An 18264-nucleotide genomic window follows, 5' to 3' on the forward strand; every position below is an offset into this window, starting at 1 on the left:
TCTAAGGCATTTATTGACAAACATCCGTATTTTCTTAGTGTTGCTCTGGACAATGTGCCACATCTCTGAGCCACACGGCAGCACTGATTTCACATTGGAAGTGAAAATACCAAGCTTGGTTCTTGTTGAAATGGCTCTTGCACACCGGACTGGTTGTAATAGGGAAAAAGCTTGTTACACCTTTTCTATTCTTGCACTGATGTCCTCTTCAGTGCTCCCATTCTTGCTGATAACACTCCCCAAGTATACAAACCAGTCAACATCTTGCACTGCTTTTCCTTCGACTGTAATTTTGCTTTCCTGTGTGTTGTTAATGTGCATTTACTTGGTTTTCTCTTGGCTGATCTTGAGGCACACTCGCTCAGCTGTTTCCTGTAGGGCATGACTCTCTCCCAACCTCCTCCGATGATCAACACATCTCTCTTCAGGATCTTCTCCAGCATCTTTGTCAAGTCTTTATAGAATAGCTTAATCTCTTCCTCCCTACTGTCAGAGGTATATGCATACACCTGAATGACAGAGATGTTGAGCGGTTCTGTTTCGAATCTCATGACCATCATTCTTGCACTCACTGGTTTGTATCCTAACAATGCTCCTCTAGCTCTTTTGCTAAGAAGAAATCCGACTCCTGTCTCATGCTTTGTTTCGTTCCCTGACCAAATGACTTCGCAACTACACCTCTCCCAATTCCGTCCCACGCATCTCCGCCAGTCCAAGTATATTGCATTGGTATCTCTCCATCTCCTTCCGAGAAGCTCTTATTTTCCAGTCGCCCGCAGTGTCTGGATGTTCCACATTCCAATTGATAGTATATGCGTTAGTTGTAATTTAAATTTTCTTTTGGTAGCCAGCTTATCGACTCAACCTCGATCATTTGATTGGTGTCACGGGCCTTGTTTATCCAGGTGATGTCTGAGCCGGCATCTTTTATTAATTAGTCGTACTGGCATCAGATTTCATTCTTATTGTTGCTTCATGGTCAGCTCATTGTCACTCATCTCATCACCCCTCCTCCTTCATCCAGGCTTGGGACTGGCATGGAACCCCTAGAGGCTTTGTAGCAGAATTTTTAATTGTCCCACTGTTGATATCTAGGGGTTCTCTTGCTTCTTGCTGTGGTGGATTTGTTGGTGCTGTTCTGTTTAACACTTCTTCGAAATGCTCCTTCCATCTAGTTAGCTGCTCATCTGTGGTGGGAAGTACCTGACCATCTTTGTTTGTGACTGGTCTGTTTGGGTTTCCCTTCCTTTTGGCTCAAGACTTTAGTTGTATTGTACAGGGTTTTCAAGTCCAGTTTCTCTACACCTTTTCTATATATTAGTGACCAAAAGTGGACACAATATTCCAGCTGGAGCCTAAATATCACTCTGAAGAGCAGTGCTATAATCTCCTGTGACTTGTGAGACTAGCATGCTATGCTTCTGATAACGCAACCTAATTTTTTTTTTTTTTTTTTGCACAGCAACACATTAACAACTCATATTGAGGTCGTGATCCACCCCACAATTCCCAGATCCTTTGCAGCAGTGCTGCTACTAAGTCCATTTTCTGAATTTGGTTTTTCTTCCCTAAGTACAGTGTCTTACACTTGTCTTTGTTGAATTTCACTTTCTTGTCTATATCCCAGTTCCTCAATTTAATCAAGAGCCCTCTGAATTTTAACTCTGTCCTCCAAAGCGTTGGCAACACCCCTCTCCAGCTTTGTCTGATTTGCAAATTTGATCAGTATTCCATATATAACTACATATCCAGATCATTACTAAAGATGTTAAATCTAGATCCAGAGCAGAACACTGTGGATCCTCATCTGAGACCTCCTTCCAATCCAACATCATTCCATTAATAGTTACTTTATATATTTCATTTTTAAACAGTTATGTATCCCCTTGATTGTAGTTCTGCCAAACCTGCATTTCTCCAGGTTATTTATCAGAATGTCATAGCAGACTGTGCCAAAACCCTTGCTGAATTCCAGGTATATTATATCCACCACATTTCTCCTATCCACTAGAGAAGTTACCCTGTCAGAGAAAGACATCATGTGGTTTGGCATGATTTGTTCTTCATTTTCCTGGTATTTGCAAACTGAATGTTTTATCCATTGCTTTAATAGCCTTCCAGGTATCAAAGTCAGGCTGACAGGTCTATACTTCCTTGGCTCCTCCTGTAACAGGGTTAAGGGGTCCCCAAGCTCTGTACCCCATCCACAGTCAGAAGTGACTCTCACTCAGCAGGCGGCACAGAAGGTTTATTAGGCGACAGAGATACAGCTTGGTACAGACTTGTCAGCACAGCGACCAGAAGTCTGACTCATGTCGCTGGGAGGAGATGCCCCAGAGGGAACCCCAGGCATGGAGACCATGCCTGCTTTTTGCTTGTCTCCAGCCTCCCCCTCACTAACTGCCTGAGTTTTCAATTTAAAACAAAACAACTCCAAACAAAACAAAAAAAAAACCCACCACATAGCCAGGCTCCACCTCTCCCTTTGTCTGGGTCCCAGCCAGGCAGAGGTGTCACCTGGTTGCCTAGGTTACAAATGACCATAGACTCATCACAAAGGTTACACACATGCACCCCCTCCCCCACTTCGTCACATCTCCTTTCCACCATTTTTAAAGATGGGCAGTATGTTAATCCTTCTGCAGTCTTCTGGAACACTTCCTGCCATCCATAAGTATATTTCCACTGACTCCAAGATTTCTTCAGCTAATTTCTTCCATAATCTCACGTGAATAGCATCTGTTCCGTTTATATTAATTTATTCAAATTAGTCAGAATCATAGAATACTAGAACTGGAAGGGACCTCAAAAGGTCATCAAGTCCAGTCCCTTGCCCTCCCAGCAGGACCAAGCACCTGAGGAGCTCTAAGATGTTCTGTATTCCACTCTGCAGCCCCTTCCCTCTATTGTCTATGATAACTCTGCTAGGCAGGGAAGAGAATTCTTAGAAGCATGGTTCTCTGGAAATGAGGCAATTAACTGGCCCACTGATTTGGATCCAGTGTTTGAACCCATGAGATCAAAGGATAATAAAAGAACAGCTAATGAGAGTGTGATTAAGTGCAATCAGCTTTAAACTGAAGACACGAGTAACCAATTAAGAACTAATTACTCATAAGGTCTATGTGAAAGGACTATATAAAGGACAGTTTGGAATATCTCTTTCGAGGCATTGATGACGTTACTCCGTTCAGTAACGAAATGTCTAAAGTTGTTAAGCTTGGCAAACATTTTAAATATTAAACTCTGCTAGTCATCAGGCCACTTTTTTTTTTTTTGGTGAGAAGACTGAAGCAAAACAGGTATTAAAGAACTCTGACTTATCCTCCATTATCAGTTCACCTTCTCTACTGAACAGCAGACATATACCATATTAGCGGAATGGACCTGCAATTTTAATTAGCTGTCATAAAAGGAGAATCAGGCTAAAGAACAGAACTACAAAACCCAGCCAGAAACTGAAGCAAATGTTGAGAGGAGTGGTGCCAATAAACCAGTGGATATGAGACTGGGGAAAAGTCCTGTTATCAATATGACTCAGAGATATGAACTAGAAATTGTTGGACTGATGAACAGACTGAGGGAAAGGGACTTAACCTGTAAAGAGTTTGAAGAGAGAGGCTGTGTAGCTTTGATTCTATTTGTATTAAAAAGGCTTAAAATAAAACCCACAGCAATTAATCTGGCTGACAATTACTTGCCTCGTTTCTATGAGAGGACTCCAGGCAGAATTTCCCCAGGGAGGGAGTGGGCTCACTAGCACAGGTCCAGTCAAAAGAGATTGCTGTAAGGTAGGGCCCAATCCCGTACATTTCCTTTATCCATTTTTTTTAATGTTCTTGCTTATATTAATAAAGATCAACTGTTACATAAATATTTACATTTTTTTTTCAATAGTGGCCTTCCTCACCCTTGTAAGCCAGGGTGAACTTTTAACAGCTAATGTGTTCCATTTTGGGTAACACCACTATATACCAGAACAACAAGAACTAAGCCAGGGGAAAAAATTAGAAGAGCAACAGAAATAGAATCTCGCCAAAGCTTCCAGTCTGTGGAGTTATCAAGTGTAAGAGGGTGTAAAGTGGACTAATCCAGTGAACTAAAAGGTGAAAATTAAAGCTGAATATCAGGAAGTCTTCCTGACAGTATGGTTCTCATCATCATTTAACATTTGTATGGCAATGATGCCTACAGAGGCCTCAATCCGGCTGGGCCCCACCATATGTCTGACACAATGGGTCCCAATTTGGCTGAAGCATCTAGGCCTCAGTGTTAAGTGACCTTGATGACATTACTGTCCTGATGCTAATCATTAATTTTCACTTCTTATTTCATATACATATGGAAAGTGACAGTTTTGGGGTCAAGATGAAATGGATGGATGATACAGACAGGGATTTCAGACTGAGGTCTGGGGAGACAGACAATGGTTTCCCAAACAAAAGGGCATTACTTGGAATTTCTAAAATTAAACTGCATCAAAGACCAAGATGTGTTGAACTGGCCCTCAGGGTATAGGTTGGCCAAGTTCACAAGGCTTCCCAACCTCTAATTTTATTAGCCTAATTTTTATAAGGTAACGATTATGGAAGTTATCTGAAAGTTAGCACCACTGTAGTGATTCCACTATCATTAAACATAAGGCATGGATTATGTTTTTACATTTCAAGTATCAGATCTAGACTTCTAAATTTTAAAGAAAATTTTAAAAAGAGAGGTCCTAATCAAACACTTAGAATTTTATCGACAACATTGCTGCAGGGGTTATAAAAAGATAACTGAAAGGGAGAATGGGAATTTACCAGTCTGTCTCTGTCATCCTGTAGGGAAGACAATGCTTTCTTCAGGCTCTGTACTTCGGTGGGGCTGGTAAAAGAGTTCACTTCTGTCTGCTGCTTCACTTCCTTCACCTTACGTGCTTTGTCCAATTCACTCAATAGACGATCTCTTTCATCTTGCAGGCTTGCCATAGCCCTAGAGAAGGACTTTACCTGGCTGGAGGACTCCTCCAGATCCAAAGACAAATGGAGAAGTTCTTCCTCTTTGACTCTAAGCCGCTGGTTAAGTTCTTCAAGCTGAATTAGTAGGCTTTTTTTATCATCAGTGTTCTTCAGGGCTTTCAATTCAGACATCAGACTGTCTCTCTCTCTGGCAGTGGAGAGTTGTTCTTTTTGTAACTGAGCCATCTCCTTTTGAAGGTTCTGTACTAGACACTGCTGCTCCTTCAAGTCCACAGAGTATTTCTTTCCTAGCACCTGAAGCTCTTCATTGGTTTGATCCCAGCTATCCTGAAGAGAGTTCATGGACTTCCTAAAAGACTGAATTTGTCCTCTCAGATCTTTGTTTTCCTCTGTGACGGTAAGAAGCTTCTGCTCCATTTCCATCAGGTCCCTTGCCAGCTCTGCTACTCTCTCTTCTGCTGTTTCGGTTTCATTACGCATTATCCCAGCATCATGATGTAGATGCTTCAGTTCATTCCTAAGTTTATCCTCTGCTTCTTCCACCTTCTTGGCTGCATTCCTATGGACATGGACCAGTTCTTCTTCAAGTTCTGCTACCCTCTTGTGTGTGAGAGCAAGCTTACTGCTCAGGTCTCGTACCTCCTTCTCCCAGCCTTTTAATTCTGTATCCAGCTCCAAAATGGGGCTTCCTTCATGTAAAGCTGTCATCTGACTCCAAATTTGAGAGAGAGAGGAGGTCATGTTCTCAATCTCTTGAGCCATGCTTCTTTTATCCTCTGTCAGGGCTTCCACGCACTGCTTGAGACCCTCCACAGCATTCTGTGACTCCTTCAGCTGCCTTTCTATGCTGTCCTTTTCCTTTTCCAGCACTTGGATTTGCTGAAGTTGTGATTGGAAGAGTTGCTTTTGCTGGGAGTCCTTTACTGAGATCACTTGGTTCAGGTCCTCCCTATACCGCACCAGCTCTGCGCCCAGTTTGGCATTTTCAGAGTTGAGGTCATCCATCTGGTTATGGAAGCTTCGAATCTCCTCTTTGAGCTTGTTGTTCTCAGAAGCAGCCTCTTGAATTAACTGGTCTTTCCCCATGATTAAAACAAGATGACGCTCTTCCAGCTGTTTATAGTCTCTCAGCACACGGTCTCTGTCATCCTGCAGAGAAGACATACATTTGCTAAAGGAAGCTAGCTGCGCCTTCTGCTGCTTACTTTCCTCTCTGGTTATCTTCATCGTTTCTGTGAGATGAGAAAGCTCGTCCAGTGCTTTTTTTCTCTCATTTTCTAAAGCAACTTTCTCTCCTTCCTTCTCACCCAACCTGTCTTCCAGGTTTTTAACCTCTTCACTGTGTTGCTGCCGTAATTCAGATACAACTGCCTCTTTGGCAGACAGTAGGCTGATAATTCTCTCATCTTTGGCACCAATTTCTTCATGCAACTTGTTTGTCAGGTCCTTGGAGGCCTGCAGGTCAGCTTCAAGCTGCTCACAGTTGAATTTACAGTTCTGGATGATGGCCTCTTGCTGCCTGACCATGGTCTCCATTTCTTCTCTTGCTATCTCACACTTAGTGAAGGAGTTATGCAAATCACCAAGCTGGTCTCGGAGGCATTTGATTTCTGCATTCAGCTTCTGCAGTTCACTCTGAGAGTTTGTGTATAGTTTCTGATTCTCTTCTAACTGAGACATGAGCCCTTTGTTTTCTTCCTGCAGCATGTTGGACACCTGTTGATGCTCCTGAATTGCTCTCTGTGACTCAGACTTCCAGTCCTGTTTGTTGTGCTCCAGCCTGAAAAACAGCCCATGGAGTATTAGACACAAATCCACAAGGATCCTAATTATCCAGATTTGTATGCCTTATAGTAGACTGTGAGATCTACCACATTTAAGGTTTAGACCAGTTTTCTGTTTAAAGTTTGACTCACTGCTCTAAAATCCACAGTTACTTGAATTTCCTTGAAACATGGTGCAACTCATGGAGTATTCCTCTCCCCGAACACCAACAAATAGGGTCAGATGGCAGAGGAAAGGAGAGGGGATGAAGAGATACATAGGGAGAGGACATGAGGGTGAATGGCAAGCATGTGGAGGAAGAATAGAGACAGAGTGCGTGTCAGCCCCACAACCTCCCTTACTGTGTGTGCACGTGTGCATGCACGCACCAGGAAGGGTCTTGTGGGGAGAGCACTAGAGGGGGCTCTGCCTACCTCTCCCTGCCCTGTGAGCCAGGATCTGGGGAAGTCCTGCATCTCTTCCTAGCAAGCTGCTGAGAACGGGTACATTGTGTTCTTGGTATATGTTTACATCACTGAAAACGGAGATGGCAGCTGAGAGCAGAAATAACAGATGTACATCATAAGGTCTCTGACACAGAGTTGAGGGTCAGGGATCTTCACTGACAAGTCTGATAAAGGAATGACTAACAGTGAATGCTGGTGGGAAAGGGGTAGGTTTAGAAGATAAAAATAAAAAAAGAACAAGTTAAAAATCACTTAGGAAAGTTAGATGTCTGCAAGTCACCAGGGCCGGATGAAATATATCCAAGAATACTCAAAGAGCTGATGGAGGAGGTATCTGAGCCATTAGTTATCATCTTTGGAAAATCATGGGAGACAGGAGAGACTCCAGAAGACTGGAAAAAGGCAAATATAGTGACAATCTATAAAATGGGGAATAAGAACAATGCAAGAAACTACAGACCAGTCAGTTTAACTTCTATACCAGGAAAGATAATAGAACAAGTAATTAAGGAAATCATCTACAAATACTTGTAAGGTGGTAAGCTGATAGGGAACAGCCAGCATGGATTTGCAAAGAACAAATCATAGCAAACCAATCTGGTAGCTTTCTTTGATAGGATAACGAGCCTTGTGGATAAGGGAGAAGCGGTGTATGTGGTATACCTAGATTTTAGTAAGACAGTTGATATTGTCTCACATGATATTCTGATCAATAAAACTAGACAAATACAACTTAGATGGGGCTACTATAAGGTGGGTGCAAAACTGGCTGGATAACCATACCCAGAGAGTAGTTCTCAATGGTTCTCAATCCTGCTGGAAAGGTATAAAAAGTGGGGTTCTGCAGGGGTCTGTACTGGGACCAGTTCTGTTCAATATCTTCATCAACAATTTAGATATTGGCATAGAAAGTACGCTTATTATGTTTGCAGATGATACCAAGCTAGGAGGGGTTGCAACTACTTCGGAGGATAGGGTCAAAATTCAAAATGATCTGGACAAATTAGAGAAATGGTCTGAAGTAAACAGGATGAAGTTTAATAAAGACAAATGCAAAGTGCTCCACTTAGGAAGGAACAATCAGTTTCACTCATACAGAATGGGAAACGACTGTCTAGGAAGGAGTATGGCAGAAAGGGATCTAGCGGTTATAGTGGACCACAAGCTAAATATGAGTCAACAGTGCGATGCTGTTGCAAAAAAAGCAAACATGATTCTGTGATGCATTAACAGATGTGTTGTGAACAAGACACAAGAAGTCATTCTTCCGCTCTACTCTGCGCTGGTTAGGCCTCAGCTGGAGTATTGTGTCCAGTTCTGGGTGCTGCATTTCAAGAAAGATGTGGAGAAACTTGAAAGGGTCCAGAAAAGAGCAACAAGAATCCTCAAAGGTCTAGCGAACATAACCAATGAAGAAAGGCTGAAAGAATTGGTCTTGTTTAGTTTGGAAAAAAGAAGATTAAGGGGGGATATGATAGCAGTTTTCAGGTATCTAAAAGGGTGTCATATGGAGGAGGGAGAAAACTTGTTCTTCTTGGCCTCTGAGGATAGAACAAGAAACAATGGGCTTAAGCTGCAGCAAGGGAGGTTTAGGTTAGACATTAGGAAAATGGTTCTAACTCTCAGGGTGGTCAAACACTGGAATAAATTGCTTAGGGAGCTTGTGGAATCTCTGTCTCTGGAGATATTTAAGAAGAGGTTACATAGATGTCTATCAGGGATGGTTTAGACAGTTCTTGGTCCTGCCATGAGGGCAGGTGGCTGGACTTGATGACCTCTCAACGTCCCTTCCAGTCCTAGCATTCTATGATTCTATTATTTCTCCCTACACACACTTCCAGTTGCTTTGCTCCCCAAAGTAGCCAGCATATCCAGCCCTTAAGTGGATGGGCCAGGCTGCTCTGTGAGGTGCACATTGCCTGTTATGACAGGTACTGCCTCTGCAGCTCTCATTAGTATGGCAGGGGCAGCACAGTGATTACCTAAACACTCCCCATCTAGTGGGTTGCAGGAACATTCTGGCAAGCCAGCGCTCACAGCTCCAGTGCCTTGGGTCTAGGGGAGTACCAAGGCTTGAGGACTGGTGTCCAACCCACAGTGCAATAGGTGCCAACTCTATAGGGACTCAGGGACCACGACACCCAGAGGGAAAAATTAGTTGTTGCACCAGTAAAACAAAACAGCAGAAATGTAGCACTTTAAAGACTAACAAAATGATTTATTTGGTGATGACCTTTCGTGGGCCAGACCCACTTCATCAGATCAATCCCATTTCCAATACAGACTGACATTTATAAGTACAGAGGACCAAAAAAATTGCAATAAAAACTGACAAATCAAGTACCTAGGACTGAAGTAGGTGGCAGAGGGATGGGGCATGTGAAGTGTCCTGTCTGAGATAATTATGAGCAATAAAGAAAGTGAAGCAGTCCCTGCCCTTTGATGCTTGCAGTTATCTCATGTAGGGCACTTAACATCCCCCATCCCTCTGCCACTACTTCAGTCCTATGTACTTGAGATGTCAGTTTTTATTGCAATTGTTTTGGTCCTCTGTACTTACAAATATCAGTCTGTACTGGAAATGAGATTGATGTGATAAAGTGGGTCTGTCCCACGAAAACTCATCACTGAATAAATCATTGTTAGTCTACCATAGAATCATAGAACAGCAGAGCTGGAAGAGACCTAAAAAAGACATTGAGTCCAGCCCCCTGCTCTAAGCAGGACCAAACCCATCAGATCAGCCACGCCAGGGCTTTGTCGAGATGAGACTTAAACACCTCCAGGGATGAAGACTCAACTACTTCCCTGGGTAGACCATTCCAATGCTTCACCACCCTCCTAGTGAAAAAGCTTTTCCTAATGTTCATCCTGGACCTTTCCGACCGCAACTTGAGACCATTGTTTCGTGTTCTGCCATCCATGACCACTGTGAACAGCCTCTCTCCCGCCTCTTTGCAACCTCCCTTCAGTAAGTCAAAGGCTGTTATCAAGTCTGCCCTCAGTCTCCTCTTCTGCAGACTAAAAACAGTCCCATTTCCCTCAACCTTTCTTCATAAGTCATACGCTCCAGCCTCCTAATTATTTTGGTCGCCCTCCGCTGGACCCTCTCCAGTGTATCCACATCCTTCTTTAATTGGGGGCCTAGACCTGGACACAGTACTCCAGATGCGGCCTCACCAAAGCTGAATAAAGAGGAATAATCACTTCTCTGGATCTACTGGCAATGCTCCTCTTGATGCAACCTCATATGCCATTAGCTTTCTTGGCTACAACGGCACACTGTTGACTCATGTCTAGCTTCTTGTCCACTACAACTCCCAGGTCCTTTTCTGCAAAACTACTACCAAGCCAGTTGGACCCCAGCCTGTAACAATGCTTGGGATTCTTCCGGCCCAAGTGCAGGACTCTGCACTTGTCCTTATTGAACCTCAGATTTCTTGTAGCCCATTCTTCCAATTTGTCTAAGTCACTCTGGATCCTGTCCCTACCCTCCAGCATATCTACCTCTCCCCCTAGCTTAGTGAAAGTGCTACTTTAAAGTGCTACATTTCTGCTATTTTGTTTTGTTGGAGTACAGACTAACATTGCTATCTCTGTTATTGTCGCAAGTGTCAAGCTCCTCCCTCTGACCCACACTTGGCCCCCTGATTACTAACTTTTCCCCCCTCCCTCACAGTGCTTCCAGAGCACCACAAACAGCTCATTTGCAATGTTCACGCTCCAGGAGAGTGTGAGCTCAAGGGAGGATGTGGGGAAGAGGCAAAGACAGAGGAGGGGCAGGGCCTGTAGTGGGGGATAGAAGAGGATGAGCACCCTCTGGCAAGATGAGAAGTTGGTAGCTATGTGCAGAGTGGAGACTTGCCATGAGCCATCTAAAAGGACACAGCTGGATGCATCCAGCTGATTTGTCCTCTCCTAGCATGAGCCCCTGGCCTGCAACCCTTAAAGCCCATATGTTAATCTGGCTCTGTTTATGGGAATTGAGGGCAGAGGGAGATTCAAATTTGGGGACATGCAAGCAAAGGGCTTCAAAGATCAGCCACACAAACACATAACAAAAATGTTTCATAAAGTCCCCAGTTTCTACACACTTTGAAGTTTGAAACTCACATTTGGCAGTAACCTGAGAATGAACTGTAAACACACAGGTAAAATCTGGCTGCATCAAGGCTTTTCACACCCCTCCCCCCTTTAATTTTGGGGAAATGTAATCAGACTACAGCAGATAATTCTGACAGCGTTTAAAGTATATTTAAAAAGAGAATAAATTATATACTGACTCCTAGGCCAGAAGGGACGATTTTGATAATTTAGTCTGAGCTCCTATATATAACAGACCATAGAGCTTCACCAAAATAATACAAGTATCTCCAAGCAATCTTAACTCTGGGTAGACAAATTTTGTCAGTGACAGCCAATAACTAAAGATATTAACATCTTAGCATCTAGGTTTGGCAAAAACATGACAGCTTTATATATTCTTTGCAACTGCACATATGGCAAGTCTTCACTTCAGCTTCAGAACTGCAAAGTGAACCCTGTCAGTAATCTGCTTTCAAAAATAAACCTCTCTTTTATTTTTTACTTTGTTGTCAGCTCATCTCCACTCCAGCTCATCTGATGAAGTAGGTTTTACCCATGTAAGCTCATGACCTAATAAATCTGTTAGCCTCTGATGTGCCCTAGGGCCATTTATTGTTTTTACTGTTAAGGTGACTATAAAATTACAATCTCACTGATAACTGAGAAATGATCAGTCCCAGCAGTGTAGCCATGTTAGTCTGTATCTGCAAAAACAGTAAGGACTCCCAGGGCACCGTAAAGACTAACAACTCAAATCTTTTGTGGATAAAAAGCCACTTTGTTGACTACGTGGAAAACTGTCTTTTATCCGTGAAAGTTCATGCCCAAATAAATCTGTTAGTCTTTCAAAGTGCCACAGGACTCCTCGTTATTTTTGAGAAATGATGGGATGCGTGACAAAGCCCCAACCTTGTCCTCCTTGAGTCCTGCACTTTGTGGCTAATTTAGGTGCAGCCTCAGAGGCTTGCCATGTTCCTGCTCTATCTACTGTTCTCACAGAAGACTGGGTTACAGCATAATTGAGCCACTCTCATCATTGGCACAGTCCATGACACAGTCATTAGTGGAGGAGACCCCCTTAGGTTTGCCTGGTCTCCTCCTACTTCTAGGGCTGCCCTGAGGTGTGGAGTGGCCTTGGGGGGGAACCTGGACCCCTCCCACACATACCAGGTTCTGGCCCAGGGAACCTATGCACCTGCAGCTAGCAGGGGCTTCCCTCCCTGATCCCTACCTCCCTGGACCACTTCCACCAGATGCTTCCCACGTATCTTCCTCAGATGGTTGCAGCAGCCCTCTCTTCCTGGGTGTTCTCCTTCCTCACTCCTTGCTACCTCCCTGTATGTTCTCAATCTCCTTCCCCACTGCTCACCTGAAGGAAACCCTTTTGAAGGGTTCCACAGGCCTTAATTGGCCACAGGTGTTCAATTAGCAGCAAACGTTGGTTTACCCTGCTGCTGCTGACTGATCCTGGATAAGCCTCAGCCTCCAGGAAACAAAATGCACAAACCCAACTTCCCACATATTTACCCTCCATGAGGCTGCTGTAGAGCCTGCTGCAGGCTGAGGTCTGTCACAGAGGAAAGACCATCACACCAAGATAACCACTCACTTTCATCTTCTCCTTACCTGGATACTTGAATTTGCAGCTCCTCTATATGCATGGACATCTGCTTTATCTGATCCCTTAGAACAGTGCAGGTCTCTTCTTTAGCAAGGATCTCCTCTTCTTTCTTTTGAATAGCCTCAGTGAATTTGTTCTCCCATTTTTTGGACTCATCTATCACTCGATCCCTGTCATCCTGGAGGGAAGTCATACTCCTGGTGAATGCTGCAAGCTGAGCAAGGGTTTTATTTAGGCTATTTTGTAGCTGCTTGGCTTCTTGGTCCCGTCTGTGCAAGGACTCTTGAATATCTCTGACAGTACATTCCATATGATCTCTCTCTCTCTGCAAAAAGGCCATCTTTTCCTCCATGTTATTTAACTCTTCTGAGTGCTTGTCTTTTTCTTGTTCAAGTTTTCTCTTGTAATCTTCATCCTTTCTCTTCATTTGAATTTTAACATGCTCTTTATTCACCTGCAGCTCCTCTTTCAATTTTAGACTCTCTGCTAGAACCCTTGCTGTCTCACTCTGAGTATCATCTAGTAAAATTCTGCAAGAAGCCACCTCTGCTTGTGCTTTCTTGGTATCTTCACGTGCTTTGGCTAAGTTCTCTTTGGCTACTCCCAGTTCCCTTTGAGACTCACTGTCAACAAACTCCAGAGCTTTTACTGTTCTCTCTAAACTACTGATCTTCTCCTGGCTTTTAATACAGTCCTTCTGTAACTGCTTCACTTCCTGCTGTTTCTGTTTCAGCAGCTCCTGAAGCTCTTTTGCATGAGTTCTGCAGCCATCTCCCTTCCAAGCACATTTTAGTTTTTCTCCATATTCCTTCGGTGTCTCTGGTTCTGCCTCAGTTCTCTCTCTCTCCAGCTGCTGCTTTTCCTCCTCCAGTTTATTTATCATTCTCTGCAAGCTCTGGAGCTCAGATTTCAGTTGCTCATTTTTCGTTTGGAGGTCAGCCATATCTTGTTGATAGTTTCCAATACTTCCATTAAGTTCTGCTAGCTGATTCATGAGCCGTTCCTCCAAGTCATCCTTCTCTGTCTCCAGCATTTCCTTCACTTCTGTCATTCTGACAAGCTCTTCTTCGATTTGTCTGTTTGTTAGTTCCATTTTGTCAACAGTTTCTTGCAGAGCGTTCAGTTCATGGACTTTTGCTGCCACTTGGTTCTCTAATGCCTTCTTCTCCTCTCCTAAGGGTTCAATGCCCCTGCAGTTGCCGCTTATTTGTTCTTCTGGAGCCATTCTGTGCTTTTCTAATTCTGTTAGTCGCTCTGTGAGCTGAGCTATTTGCTGTAAATAAGTATTAATTTCATCCTGTGAGCTGCTACCTTCTTTTAATTTCTTTTCTGTCTCAATTGCAATGCTTGCTCTCCTAGGCTCTGGAGATTTTATGCAGGGGCCTAAATCCACTTGTTTATCAGCCATTTCTAGATGTAATGATGCTGTGGGAATAGCTTGATTTGCTTCTTCCACTATAGTTTTTTGGACACCAAGCTTGGCTGCTGTCTCTAGGTTTTCCTTCAGCTTAGATTCTGTGCACTGTAATTGGTATTTTAGGACTTGAACTTCCTGACTAAGAGAAACCTTTTCAGCCATTAATACCTCAAGTTGAATGGAAAGAGACTGACAGTCCCTTCTGGAGCTTTCTAGTGCTTCTGTAATAGTAGAACTTGTCAAGACAACGGTATCTCCATCCTTGCTTAGGTCACTATCTATAGGGTGCAATTTTGATCTCAACTGTTCATTCTCCTCTTCCAGTTCCAAGATCTTTTGTTGCTTGGATTTTGCAAACTTCCTCATTTTTTCTTTCATCCCCTCCATCTCTTGCTCAGCCTCCTGTAGCTGCTTATCTACTTCTCTTTTCTTAGCCTCAACACATTTCAGCTTGCTGAAAATGTCTTGCTTTTCCTGTCTGATCGTTTCCAGAACACCATGAATTCGCTCAGCCTCATTACTTACATTTTCATAGGACTGCAATAGAGTTTCATATTCCTTCTGCAGCTCCTTATATTTATCTTGCCACTCTGAACTCTCAGCAGCCTGAGAACATTTTAAGGATTCAATCTCCTTCTCTAGCTTCTCCTTTTCTTGAGTGATTCCCTCTAGAGCCAGCTTCAGGCTTTCACAAGAGCTATCAAGGTTCTGGTTTTCCATTAAAGCTTTGTCAACTTCTGCAATGAGTTTCTCTCTCTCTTCTGTGACACTTACTAACTTTTGTGATAGCACATCTTTTTCCCTATCACAGTCACAAACCTGGCTCTCCATATCTGCCAACCTCAGAGAGAGATTTTCTATAGTTATTTTGGCAGCAGCCAGCTCCTCTTTTAGAGTCATGCTCTCTTTAAGTGCCTCTTTTCTAGAGATAAGTGCAGCCTGCAGCTTTCTCTGCATTTGGTTCTTATATTTAGCTTCTTCAGCCCCTTCATTCTGTCTCTGCTGGACTTCATAAAGTTCGGCTTTCAGTCTCTGGCTTTGCTCCTCACGCATACTATTTTGTGTTTCCAGCTGACTGTGCAACATTTTGATCAACTCTTCTTTTTCCAAAAAATCCCTCTGTACCTGAGCAAGAGTTTTGCTTTGCTCTCTTAGCTGCAAGTTTAAGAGTTTGATTTCTTCATCCTTTTTGCTCACAAGATTTTTTAGCTCCTCCACTTCTTGCTTAAGTGCCTGCAAATTGCTCTCTCTGGAAATCTCCGCTTGACTTTTTTCCAGTTCTGCCTGAAGACTTGCTGCATGGGTTTCTGCTTGGTGACAAATATTCCTCAGGCCTTCCACCTCTGTGTGCAATTGCATTATGTGCTCCTGTTGCTGAATGACTGCTTCTGATTTGCAAGCAAGATCACTTTCCAAATGAATGACTTTGAATTCTAGTTCATCTTTTTTGGTCTGCAGATTCTTGAGCTCTGCCTGAAACTCTTCCATGGAAACATCTGTCACCTGTAAAAAGCTATTTGTGTTAATAATTTCTACTTCCAAGCATGAAGATTCATTCCAGCCAGAATGCTTTAGGTTTCCTGCAGGCTTTTGTGTTAGATCAAGTACAGATTCAGCTGACTTTTGGAAATGGATGCCTGGCAGAGAAAGGCACTCGGCACGCTCTCTCTGTGATTGGAGTTGCCTGAGCTGATCTTGGATGCTTTCCTTCTCTTGGCTTTGCTTACCAAACTGTTCCTGCAGAAGATTGTAATCATCCTTCTGCTGTTTCAGTTGTTCTCTGTGGTGTCGATCTTTCTCTTGGGCCTTCTTTATAGTGTCCTTGCGGGAAATCAGTGCTTCCTGAAGCTTCTTGTGGAGTTGCTCATTTTCTTGTTCAAGTGCTGAAATTCTCTCTTTCAGGGTAGACTTAGGGCATTCTTCAAATCCTGCAGTAGCTGCACTGCTCACCTCATCTTTCTTAGAAGCAACAGGATCAGAGCTTTTTAAGTTCTGATTGGCCATAGTAAGTTTTTGGGCAGCTGAATGGCCTTCTATAATTTCAGCCTTCTTTGCATGAATGAGGTTGATTTTATCCTCCAAACTTTTCTTCATCTCCTCAATCAGTGTCTGCAGCTGCACTTCCGCTGCTTCCTTCTCCAGCAATTCATTCCGGATGCTCTGCAGCTCAGATTCCCTTTCAGAAAGCAACTGCATGAGACACATCTCCCCAGCTTGACTTTCAGGATGCATGTCTCTCTCTGCATTTAGTCTGCTCGCTGTTGTTTCTTTGATTTCAGTTTCCTGAGCTTCTACCCCAGGCTTGCCTCTCACTTGCACCAGCTCATTCTCTAGCTTGTTGACCTTCTTCATAAGTTCCTTCCTGTTGATGAGAGCTGCCTGTAGCTTCCGCCTCACTAGCTCATCTTCTTTTTTCAGAAGCTCCAGTTCGCTTCCTAGAGTATCTCTCTCCTTACACACTGCTGCCACCACCTCATTCTGCTTCTCAGACCCCTCACATTTGAGGCACAAATCCTCTGCTTCCCCTTTTGGTCCCATCATATGCTGGTCTCTTTTCTCGCCAGTTTTCAACAATAGACTCATTTGTTCTTTAAGGTTCTTTAGCTCACTTGTCAGAGAAAATTTTTCTTCATTCAGCTGGACCATTTTCTCAGACATGGTAACACCGATTTCACTTATCTGCTGATCCCTTTCCCATAAAACTTGCTGGAGATTTTCAATTTCCCCATTCCGTTCAGCAAGAAGCTGTTCTTGTCTTGCTGTGTCAAGCTCCTTTGAGACAATGCTCTGGGTCAGCAACTCCACCTGGACTGTACTCTCCCTCAGATGTTGTTGCAAATCAAGCACTTCAAACTCCAGCTTCTGGAGCTGGCTTCTCAGACTTTTTGCTAGAGCATCCTGTTCTGAAATCTGAAGCTGTGCTACATCCAGGTCCTTTTGCAAAGCTTCAATTTTTATCTCTTTGGATTTAGCTTCATTTTTCAGGCTCTGGATTTGTTCTTTCAGTAGACTGTGCTGTATAGTTTTGCTTTCATAGTCAGATAGTCTCTGCTTTTCTGAATCTATTAGATTTCCCTCAAGCAGCCTCACTTGATCCTTTAGTTCTGTTATGGTACAAAGCTCCTTCATCTGAGACAGGAGTTGGTCTCTCTCTTCCATCAGAACATGCATTCTCTGCATTGAGTTCTCTGCATTTTCTGTGCATTCCTCAGCCAGCTGGGTGAGTCTATTTATTTCTGCCGCTTTCTCTTCTAAATCTTTCTTATACAATTCCTCTGATTTCTGCAGGCTTGTTTGCAATTCTATAATTTGTTTTTTCAATCGTGTCAGCTCCTGAGCCTGAGAAAGACCAAGCTCTGAAGCTTCGGCAGACAGCCCTTCTCTAAGCTCTTGCACTGCTTCCATTTCCCTTCCACTGTAGGTGATGCAATCCTGGGGTACTTCTGCAAGACGGTTTGTCTCTTCCTGAACCCCAGAAGTTTTCTGCACTTCCTCCACTGTCAGCAAGCAGCTGCTCAATTCATTCTGGATATGTGAGATCTTCTGTCTTTCCTCGAGGAATCTTGCCTGGAATCTTCTTTCCACAAGGTTTGTTCCTTCCTCTGCCCAGGTCATCATAGGAGTTTGGCTTCCTGGGTCCAAAAGGTGCCCCTTCAAAAATGCTATCTCCTCTTGAGCTTCCCTCAATTCCTGCAGCAAGACTGACAGCTCTTTATATTTCTCTTCACCAAGATATTCCAGAATGCCAGCAGGGCCACCTTCCTCAGCAGACAGCCCACTGCTTCTTCTGAGGGTTTCATCTGTACCAGTCTAGAACAAGAAAAAAGAGCTAGTCTCAAATAAATCGTAATTTTCTTGAACACTGTGAGACAGCTGACTTAATCTAAAGCTGCATTTGGGTACCTCTGCTTCATGATCCCAATTTGGTGGACCATAAAAGAGTACACA

At 43.4% G+C, this 18264-nt stretch overlaps 1 protein-coding gene across 8 annotated transcripts in view; it reads right to left on the bottom strand.

The window, feature by feature from the left end:
- The window catches only part of GOLGB1 (golgin B1), a 164583-nt gene that overhangs the window by 48882 nt on the left and 97437 nt on the right, over positions 1–18264 (bottom strand). For all 8 annotated transcript variants that reach the window (XM_074976917.1, XM_074976958.1, XM_074976942.1 and 5 more), the window contains 2 exons: positions 12905–18126; positions 4803–6741 (listed from right to left, as the gene is read on the bottom strand). In XM_074976917.1, the coding sequence (XP_074833018.1) occupies positions 4803–6741; positions 12905–18126 (7161 nt within the window). The remainder of the gene's footprint in view (positions 1–4802; positions 6742–12904; positions 18127–18264) is intronic.

Source organism: Carettochelys insculpta, chromosome 1 (genome assembly GCF_033958435.1).
Source record: "Carettochelys insculpta isolate YL-2023 chromosome 1, ASM3395843v1, whole genome shotgun sequence".
In the NCBI taxonomy this organism is placed as follows: Eukaryota; Metazoa; Chordata; order Testudines; family Carettochelyidae; genus Carettochelys; species Carettochelys insculpta.